General features: G+C 41.1%; 1 protein-coding gene across 4 annotated transcripts in view; it reads right to left on the bottom strand.

Annotated features, from left to right (window-relative positions):
* Window positions 1-11,114: 11,114 nt before the first annotated feature.
* LOC117517084 (prolyl 4-hydroxylase subunit alpha-2-like) overlaps window positions 11,115-15,631 on the bottom strand; it is an 87,516-nt gene continuing 82,999 nt past the window's right edge. For all 4 annotated transcript variants that reach the window (XM_034177997.1, XM_034177996.1, XM_034177995.1 and 1 more), the window contains 2 exons: window positions 13,648-13,744; window positions 11,115-12,101 (listed from right to left, as the gene is read on the bottom strand). In XM_034177997.1, coding sequence (XP_034033888.1) covers window positions 12,031-12,101; window positions 13,648-13,744 — 168 coding nt within the window. In that variant the 3' untranslated portion in view covers window positions 11,115-12,030. The remainder of the gene's footprint in view (window positions 12,102-13,647; window positions 13,745-15,631) is intronic.

Genomic DNA, 15,631 nt, shown 5'->3' with positions numbered 1-15,631 from the left:
AGCCTATGCCTGGTTCTGGGATTGTGGGTGTGGCTAGGACTTTGGTGGGAGTTAGGAAGGGGAGGCTCCCGGTTCGTCTGTGTAATCCGCACCCGTATAGTGTGTCGATTGGCCGCTTTCACAAGTTGGGTCGGCTTTATGGGATTGAGGATTCTGATGTGTGTGGATCTGATGATGTGGCTTTCTCACTTGGGGAAGATGGCGTTGTCCAGGTCTCGCTGGTGAACGTTGCCACTGCTGATACCGGTTTGGAACTGCCTGTGGTAACTGGTATGGGCGAGGATTGTTCGGAGTTGTCCGAACAACAGCAATGGGAATTGCAAGCTTTGTTGCGGAAATGGGAGAAGGTATTTGCCCGTGATGAAGAAGATTTTGGGCGGACGAATGTGGTACAGCATAGGATCCCTACGGGAGATGCTGCCCCCATACGGGAGAGGTATCGTCCGATTCCGCCGATGTTGTATAAGGAAGTGAAGACCCTTTTGTCAGGGATGCTTGAGAAGGGAGTGATAAGGGAGAGTAGTAGTCCTTGGGCAGCTCCTATAGTTCTTGTGCGGAAAAAGGATGGTAGTTGGCGGTTTTGCGTAGACTATAGGAAATTGAATGCAGTTACGCATAAGGATGCATTTCCCTTGCCACGTATTGAGGAGACACTGACTGGTCTTGGCCAGTCGGAATGGTTTTCGACGTTGGATCTTGCTAGTGGGTACTGGCAGGTTGAGATGCATCCTGATGATCGCGAAAAGATGGCTTTTGCTACCCCGTTGGGTTTGTATGAATTTGAGCGGATGCCATTTGGACTTTGTAATGCGCCCGCGACTTTCCAACGGTTGATGCAGCAGTGTTTGAATGGTCAGATGGTGGAATCATTGTTGGTGTATTTGGATGACATCATCGTATATTCTGCCGATTTCTCCTCCCATCTCCAGCATCTTGATCGGGTGTTTGAGCGGTTGTGGCGACATGGTTTAAAGTTGCGTCCGGATAAGTGTAAGTTGTTGCAGCGGGAAGTAGCATTCCTGGGACATGTGGTAGATCGGCAGGGCGTGAGACCAGATCCGGAGAAAGTTCGTGCTGTTCTAGATTGGCCGATTCCGAATACTCTTAAGCAGGTCAGGGCATTTTTGGGATTAGCCGGGTATTATAGGCGATTTGTTGCAGGATTCGCTAAATTAGCTCGGCCCCTGAATAGGCTTTTGACAGGTGTCCGGGTAGACAAGAAGTCGCAGTCGAGGAAGGTGGATTGGACTGCAGCATGCCAGGTCTCGTTTGACGCCCTCAAGAAGGCCTTAACACAGGCTCCGGTTCTGGCGTATGCTCATTATGATAAGCCTTTTATTGTGTATACCGATGCTAGTAACCAGGGGCTTGGGGCTGTGTTGTCTCAGGTTCAGGATGGACAGGAACGTGTTGTGGCGTACGCCAGTCGGAGTCTGCATCCCAGTGTGCAGAATGATGCGAATTATAGCTCATTTAAATTGGAGTTGTTGGCTTTGAAATGGGCAGTGACGGAAAAATTTAAAGATTTTTTGACAGGGGTGGAGTTTACTGTTTATACAGATAATAACCCCTTGGCCCATTTGCAAACTGCCCATCTTGGGGCAGTGGAGCAGTGGTGGGTGGCACAGTTGGCTTCCTTTAACTATATAGTGAAGTATCGTTCAGGTAAAGCTAATGTTAATGCTGACGTTTTGTCAAGGTGTCCGGTTCAATCAGAGCGGGCTATGGTGTTGGAGAAGGAATATGACCGGGGGTTGCCGGTCAGTGCAGGTATTGAGGTAACACCTGAGGGTGGATGGATTGAGGCTCAGAATCGGGATTCGGATATCCAGGCTGTGAAGGGGTATGTTGTTGAGGGGAGTGTTCCAACTCGCTCGCAACGTTTGGTGTTAACGGGCCGAGCTCAGAAATTGCTTCGGCAATGGGAAAGATTGATGGTGATAGAGGGTATATTATACCGAATTTTTGTCGATGGAAGGAGCCATGAGGAGTATCATCAGATTGTGTGTCCGGGCTGTCGTTGTGAGGAAGTGTGGCGAAAGATTCATGAGGCTGGGGCTCATTTCGGGGTGGATAGGACTCTTGCTCAGCTTCGTCAAAGGTTTTACTGGCCTGATATGGAAAGGGAGGTACGAACGTTCCAGGAGAAGTGTGTCAGGTGTAGCCTTCAAAAGAGCCGTGTTGAGCCTAGGGCACCGTTGGGGTCAATTGGGGCCACTTATCCGTTGGAGGTCATTGGGTTGGATTTTTTAACCCTTGGCCGGCCGACGGATGTGTACCAGAACATTTTGGTTATGACCGATCAGTTCACTCGTTTTGCATGGGCAATTCCCACATTAGATCAGGCCGCGCAGACGACGGTTAAGGTGCTGTGGAAGCATGTAATACAGCAGTTTGGTTGTCCTGCGCGGTTCCACTCTGATCGTGGGCCAAATTTCGAATCGGCCCTGATGCAGCAGCTTTGTAAGTTATATCGGATAAGTAAAAGTAGGACAACATCGTATCATCCTGCGGGTAATGGTGGTGTGGAGCGGTTTAATCAGACATTATTGAATATGCTCCGTTCATTGGAAGAAGAAAAGCAGCAGAGGTGGCCAGATTATATTGCTGAGTTGGTTCATGCTTACAATAATACAGTTCACAGTGCGACGGGCTATGCTCCCTCATTTTTGATGTTTGGTAGGCATCTGCGGCTTCCCGTGGATGTTGGCCTGGGGGTGAGTCCTGAGCCAGTAGCGTTTGGATTGACGGGGTGGGTGAAAGACCATTGTTGTAAATTGCTGTTGGCTTACAAGATTGCGTGCCAGAGGGCAGCTGCTGAGGCTTCTCAACGTAAAGGTCAATATGATAAGAGGGCTAGGGCTTTGCCCTTAGTGCCGGGGGAACGAGTGTGGATACGAAATAGACGTCGTGAGGGGAAGGGCAAGTTGAGTACCTGGTGGGACCCTGAACCCTATGTAATTTTGGATTGCGTAGGGGATACTGGGGTCATGTACAGGGTGCGTCCGGAGCGGGGGGGGGAGGGAGCAGACTGTACATCGGAATGCTCTAAAGGTGTGTACTGCCCCCCAGGGAGAGTTAGGATTAGGGGTAGAAGAAGGGATCCGGAAGGAGGGGGAATGTGAGATCCCCGTATGGTATGGGTTTTGGGTTGTGGAGGCCCCCCAGGACGTGCTTCGCCGTTCTACCCGTGTAAATTTTGGCCGGCCACCGGCCCGTTACCCTGATTAGTACTGTGTGCGTTGCAGGGACTGGCAACGATAAGGAGGGGGGGGATGTAATTCAGCTTTTGACTTGAACTGTGCTGTTCCTTTTGGTTGCTAAGGTGACCGTGGGCGCACCTGATTCCTTTTGGATTATTGTAATTAGTTCACCTGGGGTGTAAGCGTGAAGGAGTGGATATAAGACGGGGTTTTGTGGAACAAAGGAGGACTTTTCTTTTGCTCTGTTCCACCTCGCTTCTTTGGAGAGAGGACAGATTTTTGGCGGCACAGCAGGAGGAGCAGCGGGTGAGGAAGTGATTATCAAAAAAAGGGAGCCATACTGGCGCTGACGTGGCTGGTTTCAGTTGAAATACTCCTGCTGAAGAGACGCCACGACGTGGATTATCCGCAACGGCAGGGGAGGACCCTGCCGTGTCTGTGAGTACGTTTGATGTGGTTGTGAGGAGCCTGTTTTAATCAGAAAGTCTTGAGTTTCTTTGGAGTCGGAGCTGTGCGCTTGCTGGCCTGGGTGTGTGTGTGTGTAGGTGCACGGAAGCTGCGGCGACGGAGAGAGGTGTTACCAGGAGAGATCCGTGACGAGGAGGCCGCGTGCTTGGTGATTGGAGGAAGCCACGCCCTGCCAAGAGAGAGTGCGACGGGCCGAGTGGAGGACAGCAGGGCCCGCCCTGAGACGACAGCAGGAAGTATTCGTGGATTGGCTGTCATCGTGATTGACTGCTCGCAGAGTGACTCTTTTTATCTTTGTTTTTATACTAAATTCTGGTTTAAATTGTTTTATTTTTTTTAGATATATTTTGTGATTTGTAATAAATTGTAATATTAAGTTTGCTCTGTTTGGTTACTCCAGCTCCATTTTTATTATAGTTTCACGCATTATTTGATTGTGTTTCCATTCATTAATTCAAAACCACAATAAACCCGCAAATCCGGGCTTACACACGTTTAGGCAGGGGTTTGGTCCAACCCTCCATCCTTTTAAAGTGTGGGTTTTCAATTCACAGCATCCATTCAACATGTCATATTTTTTAAATGCAGTCCAAAAAAAGACGCTGCTGCACTGTCCTGCTGGTGTGCGCATCCGCACACCAGGCTGCAGTTCACCTGTGTTCCACAGTCATTAAATACAGCAGTTCTGCGTGTTCACCGAGCTCTCTGTGACCAAAAAAAAAAAAAAAAGACATACCACAATGAGGTGGCCGCTTTAATTATGTACACCCATAACTGTGTGGATCACCCCCCCACCAAAAAAAAACAAAAAACACACACAACACCAAACACATACATAGACCAGCTATAACTGAACCATGGGTTCCTGGATTACAATAACGTCCGTTATTGTCTGCAGAATCGCTCTTTTGTGAGCTCGTGTTCTGCGTAAATGCTCGTCTTGAGTGCGAGTCATTGCATTAGTGCGCACACACAGCAGAGCTCATCTGATCCATTATATAAAGGTGTTAAATCTTTCATAAACAAACATACTTTTACAGCTGCTTATAAAGAAGGAATGAACATATAACTGTTTTACTAAGCTATTAAAACATTACAAACAATGACCTTTTCGGCTTTTCCAAATATGTTCTCCACCTCAGTGCACGAGACACAGAGGAAAAAAGCTGCAAATGTCCTCTGTGATTAGAGGTGTTTTCAACTTTCAAACTGAATGAAAATGATTAATCCGCTATGAATTAATTATTTTATATACAGCATCCGGTGCACAAACCAGGTGGAATTGTAGTGCGCAAGAGGGCGGAGCGAAAATAGCCTGTCCTGTCCTCTTAGCTGCCAGGTGCTCAGAAAATGGGCTGTTAATCATCCTCATCCTCACTATAAACATGATTCTAAAATCCTCGTTTGTCCTTGTAGTATCTTGTACACAAACTACCCCACGCTGTTGTTGCTAAATTTTGAACTTCTTTAAATTAGCACCACGTTCACAGATGAGCGTTAGCCGAATATTCTGCCTCTAAGAGCCTCTCAGAGCCACTATTCTCCTATGATTGTTGAATAACTTGAGTCATACAAAAAAAAAAAAAAAAAACATGCTACGTGGCTCATTATTCATTCCTCATTATTCTGGGACCAGGGCTTCAGCATCCATAAGACAAGAAAATACAACACTTTGCTTTATTTGTGTTGAAGATTCTCTGTCATCAAAATATGTGTTGTAGTAGCACCCAGCATGGAGGCTTGTTGTGAATGCTACAAAAAGCAACTGTTATCTTAGCTAATTATAGGCCAATCTCCAACCTTCCTTTTCTCTCAAAAATTCTTGAAAGGGTAGTTGTAAAACAGCTAACTGATCATCTGCAGAGGAATGGTCTATTTGAAGTTTCAGTCAGGTTTTAGAATTCATCATAGTACAGAAACAGCATTAGTGAAGGTTACAAATGATCTTCTTATGGCCTCAGACAGTGGACTCATCTCTGTGCTTGTTCTGTTAGACCTCAGTGCTGCTTTTGATACTGTTGACCATAAAATTTTATTACAGAGATTAGAGCATGCCATAGGTATTAAAGGCACTGCACTGCGGTGGTTTGAATCATATTTATCTAATAGATTACAATTTGTTCATGTAAATGGGGAATCTTCTTCACAGACTAAGGTTAATTATGGAGTTCCACAAGGTTTTGTGCTAGGACCAATTTTATTCACTTTATACATGCTTCCCTTAGGCAGTATTATTAGACGGCATTGCTTAAATTTTCATTGTTACGCAGATGATACCCAGCTTTATCTATCCATGAAGCCAGAGGACACACACCAATTAGCTAAACTGCAGGATTGTCTTACAGACATAAAGACATGGATGACCTCTAATTTCCTGCTTTTAAACTCAGATAAAACTGAAGTTATTGTACTTGGCCCCACAAATCTTAGAAACATGGTGTCTAACCAGATCCTTACTCTGGATGGCATTACCCTCACCTCTAGTAATACTGTGAGAAATCTTGGAGTCATTTTTGATCAGGATATGTCATTCAAAGCGCATATTAAACAAATATGTAGGACTGCTTTTTTGCATTTACGCAATATCTCTAAAATTAGAAAGGTCTTGTCTCAGAGTGATGCTGAAAAACTAATTCATGCATTTATTTCCTCTAGGCTGGACTATTGTAATTCATTATTATCAGGTTGTCCTAAAAGTTCCCTGAAAGCCTTCAGTTAATTCAAAATGCTGCAGCTAGAGTACTAACGGTTCAGGTTCAGGTAACTTTATTTGTACCCGTAGGTAGATTTGGCTTGCAGCAAACAGAAAACCGAAAAAAGGCGTCCATGTTAGTCAACACAACAACAACAATAAAAAACACTAAAAATACTAACAAAGAACATACACAAAACAAGTTAAACACCACCAAGGACTCACAACCTTAAAACCACTAAAAAGATGGTCAGCTTAAAACTAGTGTGCAAAGGGCAAATAAATAAATAAGTATATAAATATCTAAATATAACCATATGCAAACCTACTAAGATGTGTTCAGTTTCACAATTGCTGCTGGGACAAAACTACTCCTGTAGCGTTTTGTTCTACACCTTGGGACTCTAAACCTACGGCCAGAAGGCAGAAGCTGAAATTCATTAGCCAGGGGGTGGGAGTCATCAAGTATAATGCAGTTGGTTATCCGCTGTAATTGTTTAGTGTACAGGGACTCTAAACTCAGCTGCGATTCACCAATCAACCGACTGGACCATTTAATGATCTGACTCAGTCTGTTCCTATCCTTCAATGTCAAACTGCCAAACCATGCCACCAAAGAAAAAGCTAAAACAGATTCAATAAAAGCACGATAAAATAGTGTTAACATGGTTCGGCCAATGTGAAAATACTACAGTTTCCTGAAACAGAACAAGCGCTGATGTCCCTTCCTACACACCGCCTCACAGTTTGCCTCAAACTTCAGCGAATCATCAATAATAGTCCCAAGGTATTTATAAGTTTTCACAATTCCAACTGGTTGACCATTCATTGTTGTGTTGCCAGGTGTGCTACCATTCTTCCTAAAATCAATGACCATATCTTTAGTTTTAGATATATTAATCTGAAGATATGAGTCCTCACACCATTTAACAAAATGGTCAACTACAGGTCCGTGGCTACTCTCATTATCCCGCAGCAGGCTGACAATCACTGTATCATCCGTGTATTTTAAAATGAACCTGTTTTTAAGTGCTCTGACACATACTGGTATAGAGAATAAATAAGAGGTGAGAGCACACACCCTTGTGGCGAGCCAGTAGACGAACACACTGTGTTTGATAAAATCCCGTTCACTCTAACTTTCTGTGTTCTGTTTGTTAAAAAGTCTAAAATCCAACCCACAAGATTATTACTTAATTTAAAATGTTCTAAAAGCCTTTGGGTTAAAATACAGGGTTGAATTGTATTAAAAGCTGAAGAGAAGTCAACAAATAAAAGCCGGGCATGGCATCCGCTGCCCTCCAAATGCCTGAGAAGCAGATTAAGCAAAGTGAGTGTGGCGTCCTCCACTCCTCTATTAGGCCTGTAAGCAAATTGTAACGGATCGAGTGCATGCATAGTATTTTTTAGCATTACCGACCGTACCAATTTCTCAAAGATCTTCATCAAAATTGATGTTAGAGCAACAGGCCTAAAATCATTCAAGGATGTAGGATTACTAGATTTAGGAACTGGGACCACAACAGCATCTTTCCACACTTTGGGGACATGCTGTGTTTCCAAGGACCAGTTAAAAATATAATAAAAAACTGGACTCAGCTCTTTTGCACAAGATTTAAGTAAATGGCCACAGATATTATCTGGACCATGACTCTTATTTACCTTTGTGCTAAGAAAACCTTTTTCTATATCCCATTGGTGAAGGGAGAAGTGTTGAGAGTCACGGAGCCTGAGACCACGTTCCTGAGTTTCCTTACTAAAATCAGATATGTTAAAACGATTAAAAAACGGGGACTAGAAGGAGAGAGCATATCTCACCCATATTGGCCTCTCTTCATTGGCTTCCTGTTAATTCTAGAATAGAATTTAAAATTCTTCTTCTTACTTATAAGGTTTTGAATAATCAGGTCCCATCTTATCTTAGGGACCTCATAGTACCATATCACCCCAATAGAGCGCTTCGCTCTCAGACTGCAGGCTTACTTGTAGTTCCTAGGGTTTGTAAGAGTAGAATGGGAGGCAGAGCCTTCAGCTTTCAGGCTCCTCTCCTGTGGAACCAGCTCTCAATTCAGATCAGGGAGACAGACACCCTCTCTACTTTTAAGATTAGGCTTAAAACTTTCCTTTTTGCTAAAGCTTATAGTTAGGGCTGGATCAGGTGACCCTGAACCATCCCTTAGTTATGCTGCTATAGACTTAGACTGCTGGGGGGTTCCCATGATGCACTGAGTGTTTCTCTTTTTGCTCTGTATGCACCACTCTGCATTTAATCATTAGTGATTGATCTCTGCTCCCCTCCACAGCATGTCTTTTTCTTGATTCTCTCCCCTCAGCCCCAACCAGTCCCAGCAAAAGACTGCCCCTCCCTGAGCCTGGTTCTGCTGGAGGTTTCTTCCTGTTAAAAGGGAGTTTTTCCTTCCCAATGTCGCCAAGTGCTTGCTCACAGGGGGTCGTTTTGACCGTTGGGGTTTTTACGTAATTATTGTATGGCCTTGCCTTACAATATAAAGCTCCTTGGGGCAACTGTTTGTTGTGATTTGGCGCTATATAAATAAAATTGATTGATTGATTGAAATGACGACTAATAGTTCTGAATTGATCGAGTTAAAATGCTAACATGTTGTAATAAGACAGATGAAGTATTTTCCATGCATTTCCCTCGCAGGTTGGGTCTTGGGGTCACCAAAGCAAAACACTGATCACTGCAGTGATCCGAGAAATGCCAAACTAAGACCCACGTCAAGTCTGACACAAGCAAGAAAGACCTTGGTGGTCACCAGGATTAGTAATTAGCAAGGCTTCACAAGCATCTTGAACGACCCATTTTTATTGTTATTGTCATGCATGTAAAAGATACAATATAGCCCAAAACAGGAGGTTCACTGGCCCTCACTTGTAGCTATCAGATCCCAAAATTTCAGAGCTGAATATGTAGTAGTTTTTACAGAATTGCTTAAAAATTTGCAAAGCCAATCACTGAACTGCAGACTGACTCACTGCCTCCATTAGTTGCCCTGCTAACTGTAGTAAAGGTATCTGCTGGTTTAGCTCCCAGTTTATTCATCCCTCAGTGTATTAGCCCATCTTCAAGTGTTTTAGCACCATCACTGTAATCAACTAAATTGTGAATTAAGTTGCTCAAACGTGTCGATTGATCATTGCAGACTGAAAGCAAAATCTGAACTTGAAGTTGTTGACTGGAACTAACTTAAAAAAATGCAAAACACAACAAACTGTTTTGGAGCCACCGCATGCAAAATCGATATACATAAAGGGCTACGTCTGTCTGTTCGGGATAAACTCCCAAACTATAATATGTAGCCCTAAAAACTATATATATTCTGAATCCTCATGACATGGGGAACAAACTGGTGCCATTTTTTAAAGGTTGAACTGAAAATTACCCCCAAAATAGCCGGCTGTGGGTATGACCAGGCAGATTCATAATTTCCAGCCCTGTATATTCACCATATGTATGTTCACCATATCTGTTTATTTAATCCCTTTCTACAGCACACTCAGCACAGCACTGTCACAGCACACTCAGCAAAACAACATGCTTAGGCTGAGGCTGTGGGTATGACCGTGCAGATTCAAATTTCCAGCCCTGTATATGTGTTGGCCATCTCCGTTTATTTAATCCCTTTCTTCAGCTACATTATGTTCTCAACTGTTAAGCACCTGACTGTCCTGTACAACCCAGTTTGCCTTCCTGTCTGAATACATTAATTTTATGTTAGTAAAATTGCAATGTAAAAACAGTAAGATACACCAAAAACTCAATTTTGATTCATTGATATTTACATTTACTGTTACCTACCTTTTGTGTGGAATTTTGCTATAAATTTAATTGCAAAACAAAGTCTGCATGAAGGACTTCAAATGTGTTTGTCTTTTAACCAAGTATTTCAACTTAGTTTGGGGAGTCCACCTCTTATAGTTCTGCTGGACAAACTTCAGCCCGTTAACTATTATATTCATAAGACATCAGCATTACAAAAACAAATGTTGGGGAATTGTTTTGATTAAAATGATTGGCATTTGACTTATGTCTAAAACAGGTTAACCCGGGCAGCACCGGGTACCCCAGCTAGTCATGATATAATCAGTATTTTACTACAATGTTTCTGAATCATGAGACTGTGTCAAAAAATTATTACCTCCGCCAAGGAGGTTATGTTTTCGGTCACGTCCATCTGTTTGTTGGTTGGTACCCCAACTAGTGGAAAATAAAAGACCACAGATATAAACAGTAAAGGAATACAGATGGAATCATCATCACAATGATACAGTCAATTAATAAAACAAAACAAAACAAAAACATGAAAATAATTGTCTTAATATAAATAAAGGTCCTTTTTAAAAATACCCATTTGGCACAGCTTGAATTTCCTATAGTCAAAGTCCAGTCATTTGCATAAATGTCTATGATACTTTATAAATGACTGCCATTGGCATCTTTGAAGGTTACACTGTGATCACACTTAGTTCAACGATGGTGCTAAAACACCTGAAGATGGGCGAATACACTGAGGGCTAAACCCCTGTAACTCATAGGAAATTACACTCCAGAGGTACTGCTGCTGGCTTTCCAGGTCTATAATTTATTCCAAGCGGCACTGTTTGAAGTCAAAATCCCGACATCGCTCCGTGTGTGTGTGTGTGAGTGTGAGAGAGAGAGAGAGAGAGAGAGAGAGAGAGAGAGAGAGAGAGAGAGAGAGAGACATTATTAGACATTTAAATAAGACACACTGCTCAATATTAATTTTATTGTTTGCCATCTCGTAAAAAAAACAACCCCAACATGTAACAGTGTACGTAATAATTTAAAAGGTATAAATACAAATGTCATGGACATAAGTGGATGAATTCTACGCCTCTGTCAAGTTTGAAATTGAATGGAACATGAGGGGTGCAAATGATAAAAAAAAGACTTTTCAGGATAATTCTGTGATCACACAATAAATTAATCACCACTTCAGATACTTCCAACTTTCCTCTTATTGCGTCCCTTTTTGTAAATGGGTAGGGATGATTTTAATCATTTTTAGAAAAAGAAGATCAAAGTTAGCTTCTAAATATTCCAGCCAACAGTCATGCAGTGCAGGTCACAGGTCCACATTGTGTTTGAAAGCTTAAACCGGCTGATTTATGGTGATTAAGTCATTGTGGCCTGAATGCTTTGTCGTCACTTTGTGTAAGATAAAAAGGGACTGTATTTTAAGAGGCACTGTCTAACCAGTCAAAACACAAAATTTGCTTTCTGTACAAAAAGTTAATGGTGGGTCTTAAAATCCAACAACAAATTAATTTTGATCGGATTTTTTTTTTTTTTACTTTATGCATGTCTGAAGCTGAGATTTTGTGTATGTCATAAAGTCTGTATGATTTAGATTTTATACATATTTAGTTTCTTTTTTAAATAACTGATTTTATTTATTGGGGTGATGCAGGGTGAATGAAGACATGCTGTGCATTTTATGTCAAAAGTAAAATAAAATCCGGGGCTAAATTTCAAACAACTGTCAAATTCCTTATTTTAAAAAAAAGGGGGAAAAAAAAAAAAAAAACAACTTTCAGAAAAAGATCTGTCAATGTTTGTGTGTCTGGGATGCAGAACTGTCAGAATTACAGTGCGCACATATTTCCACAAGTGAGCCTCAAACTTCAATCCACTTCTGTCAGGCCACACGGTCTCCTGAACTCTTGACCTCGCTCGTGAAACCACTTATTTGACACTGCAGGGGGGGAAAAAAAAAGAGTGTATTTTGAAAATCAAAAACATTTGATGCTTGATGTTATGGTGAGCCTAAAGTTACAACTTTGTTTTTTTGTTTGTTTGTTTTTTTCTCCTTTTTGGTTGATAATCTTTACATTTTTCATCTTTTTCATTTAAACTGGATGGTTCTTATATATTTTTGCATTTGAACTTCTGAATCTATTCTTAGGGGGGAAAATAAATAAATAAAAGTTTGCACTTTGTTGGGTTTGACAGTGAATGAATAATTTCAGTTCTGTAGCTTGTCATAAACGTGCACTTAGTTGATCCACATAGAAATACTACTACAACAACAAAAAAACTGTTTGAAAAGCTGTTTTCTGGACTCTGGTTTCTGAAAAATAAAAAACAGTAAATTTGCAGGGAAGGTTTTTGACTTTATCCAAAATTTCCCGTCTAACAATGAATTTTTCACAAGAACAGGCTCAAATCTGAGTATACTGTACATCCTGGAACCTTCATCCTGGAAATTTTCTCTTGTCTGTCGCAAAAAGTAACATTTTCTGTAGTATAAGTTTATTTTTATTTTTATTTTTTTTTACAAGTGCTGGAGGCCCTGCAACTTATACTCTGGTGCAACGTCTATCCCAAAACAATCACATTTGTTATTTAATTACAGTAATTATTTATATAGGACTTTTCCAGGAATTAAAGTACTACATTTCTGAACACATTTTAAATTCTGTACTTAAATTCGATGGTTGCCAATGATGCTGACCATAATTCTTACAGACACTTTAGACAAGAATGCTCTGAGAACACTGTATCCCCCACTGGCAAACGCTGCTTTGGTACAAGTGCTTGATACATTCTGATAAGATTTCAAAGTATGTGATAGTTGATTTCACAATGCAGCCATGAACTCATGAAACTGGCAGTGTCTAGATTTGTTAATCAAGGGCCATACCTCTGCCAAAATGTGTCAATCTTGTACAATATTACAATATGCGTATTACCAACCTATAAAAAGGACTTGTACAATGTTTCACAAAATTCCTCCTAAAAATGTGAGCGTAGTTGATTTCAAAACGCTTATAGCCTTTTTGGGACAGACGGACAGAAATCGCCACGACATAATTCCCCTTCGGGCAGCAGGGAATAAAAACTCAGCGATGAACATTTCTTTTTCACTGAAGATCACCTTAGATTCAATAATAAAGAAATGTCAACAGAATGGCAAAATATGATAATTCTGATGAGAACAGGCCATCCTCAAACATTTCTTGAAGAAGACTCGTGAGGGAAGCCACAAACGCACTTTGAAGGAGGGAAAACCCAGCCCAGTATCATGTGTTTTTTTTTTTTTTTTGTGCTCCAGTCACAAAATGAATCAAATTTTCATGACGGGTTTTTTTTTTCTTCACTATTATTAACCCTACTCCTTCCCCCAACCCTAACCATCAAGATTTATTTCAAATGTAAATTTGCTTTTTCATATACTTTTGTAAACCTAAATCAACATGCATTCATTGTATTGCTGTACAATAGCTTGAGACCTAACTTACCCCATTTACTGCCTACTAAGACAGGGCACGCTGCGTGTCTGGTCCGATAATCTCCCTCTCCACTCTTGAACAGATTATACCAGAACACTGAAGTTCCCTGTGGAAAGAAAAATGCAAAACTGATGAAAACATCCACTGTGACAAAGAACATGAAAATCCAATAAAATCTGAACCTAAAAGACATGAAGCAGAGTGGATTCAAATACAAAACCCTTTAGTAGCACAATGTTTAAAGGTTTCCTTAATCACATTCTTGTTTGCTTGAAAAGAAGCTTGGAAAGAGAATGCACAACACAATTTAACATCTAGAAAGTGAGCAATCTGTCTCCTATATGGTAGGTTTTGTAAAACATTATCTTCTAGTAAACTGTACTCTCAAACTACTATATGTCAAAAATGAAAAAGAAGTTCAAGACCCTTCTCTTATCATGTTATTTTTCTCTGGAATAGCTTCACTGCTAAAAATAACATATTCTCACTGTTAAATTCTTGAAATCCAGAGATAAATCCTAATCCATAAATACTCATTGGTGAAATATTAGAGCAATGGTGTCCAAACTATTCCAGAAAGGGCCAAGAGGGTGCAGGTTTTCTTTGCAGCCACTGACTCCAGCAGGTGATTTCACTGATAAACTCATCCCACCTGCTCAAAGTGTTGTTAATCAGTGAAATCACCTGCTGGAGTCAGTGGCTGCAAAGAAAACCTGCACCCTCTCGGCTCTTTCTGGAATAGTTTGGACACCACTGTATTAGAGCAACAGGCTGCAAGAGTACCCCATGTGAACGTGTCCAGAGGTGCTGCAGGCAGTCAAGGATAAACTGACAGCACAAATGACTGCTCACTGTCAACAACAACCCGATGTCCACCTCCAGCACCTATGATGTCAATGTCAAACCTGCACAAACCAGAGGAAGTCACAATGAAGGATTCAAATTAATGTTGTTGATCTATAAGGTGTTTGTGAATCTGAAATCTGATTGTGCAACTATATTTCTTTTCATAACATTTGTGCAGTGCCCTCAACCAAGTTATACCAAAACCATAACAGCCCATGTCGGTACAGATCACATCTTGTGTTGGAGGTTTTATTCAGTATATGCAGTCGATGCCCATGTTACGCTCATGGAAACCATTTTCCATACAACTTTAGATAAAATGATTTAAAACTCTTTGTATTTAGTCCCACTGGGTTCAGGCAATTATGGTTCACTTTACTGCCAACTTACTGGTATTTGAACAGCAATTATTCAATATTCATGAATACACAATTAGTATCAAAGTGCATATTTTTAATGTTAAATCTTAACAGTTTAGTATATAATTAATAGTTTGGCATGTGTTAACGTTTGCCAGTGGTATGTTCACATGCCGCAGAGATGAGCAAACAAGAAGTTTCACATTCCCATGCACTACAACCATATTGAGAGGCTCAACACAGATGAAAACCAATTAACCAACATGACTGTCACAAATTTACTGGCAGGGGTAGTGGCCAAGTGGTTAGTGCACTTGGTTTCTTCCTGGTTCAAACCCCACCCCTGCCCCATTTCTCCATGTAATGTGGAGGTGTGTCAGGAAGGGTATTCGGCGTAAAATTTGTGCCAAATCAACATGCAGATCTACCTTGGATCTGCTGTGGCGACAAGTGAAAAAATGAGGGAGCAGCCAAAAGGACTTACTTTTAATTCTCATGAATTTATGGTTGGGGTATCACTAAATGAATTTTAACAGCATATCACAATGAAGTGAACCAAAGGGACGCAGGACATGTACTCAGAAAAAAAAGAAAGAAAAAAAAAAAAACTCAGTGTTGCTGATTTTAAATCGTCTTTTGTTGGATTTATGCAACACATACATTTTTTCCCTCATTGTAATTCAGTCAGTTGTGTTATTTCAACATAATATACTTTTCAGGTTTACCCAATGGATTGCCATTGAGTCAACACACATTCTTGAGTAAAACAAAGTAGCTTGTCCTTGTAA

This window comes from Thalassophryne amazonica, chromosome 9 (genome assembly GCF_902500255.1).
Source record: "Thalassophryne amazonica chromosome 9, fThaAma1.1, whole genome shotgun sequence".
Classification (NCBI taxonomy): domain Eukaryota; kingdom Metazoa; phylum Chordata; class Actinopteri; order Batrachoidiformes; family Batrachoididae; genus Thalassophryne; species Thalassophryne amazonica.
This window is presented reverse-complemented; position numbering and strand designations above follow the sequence as displayed.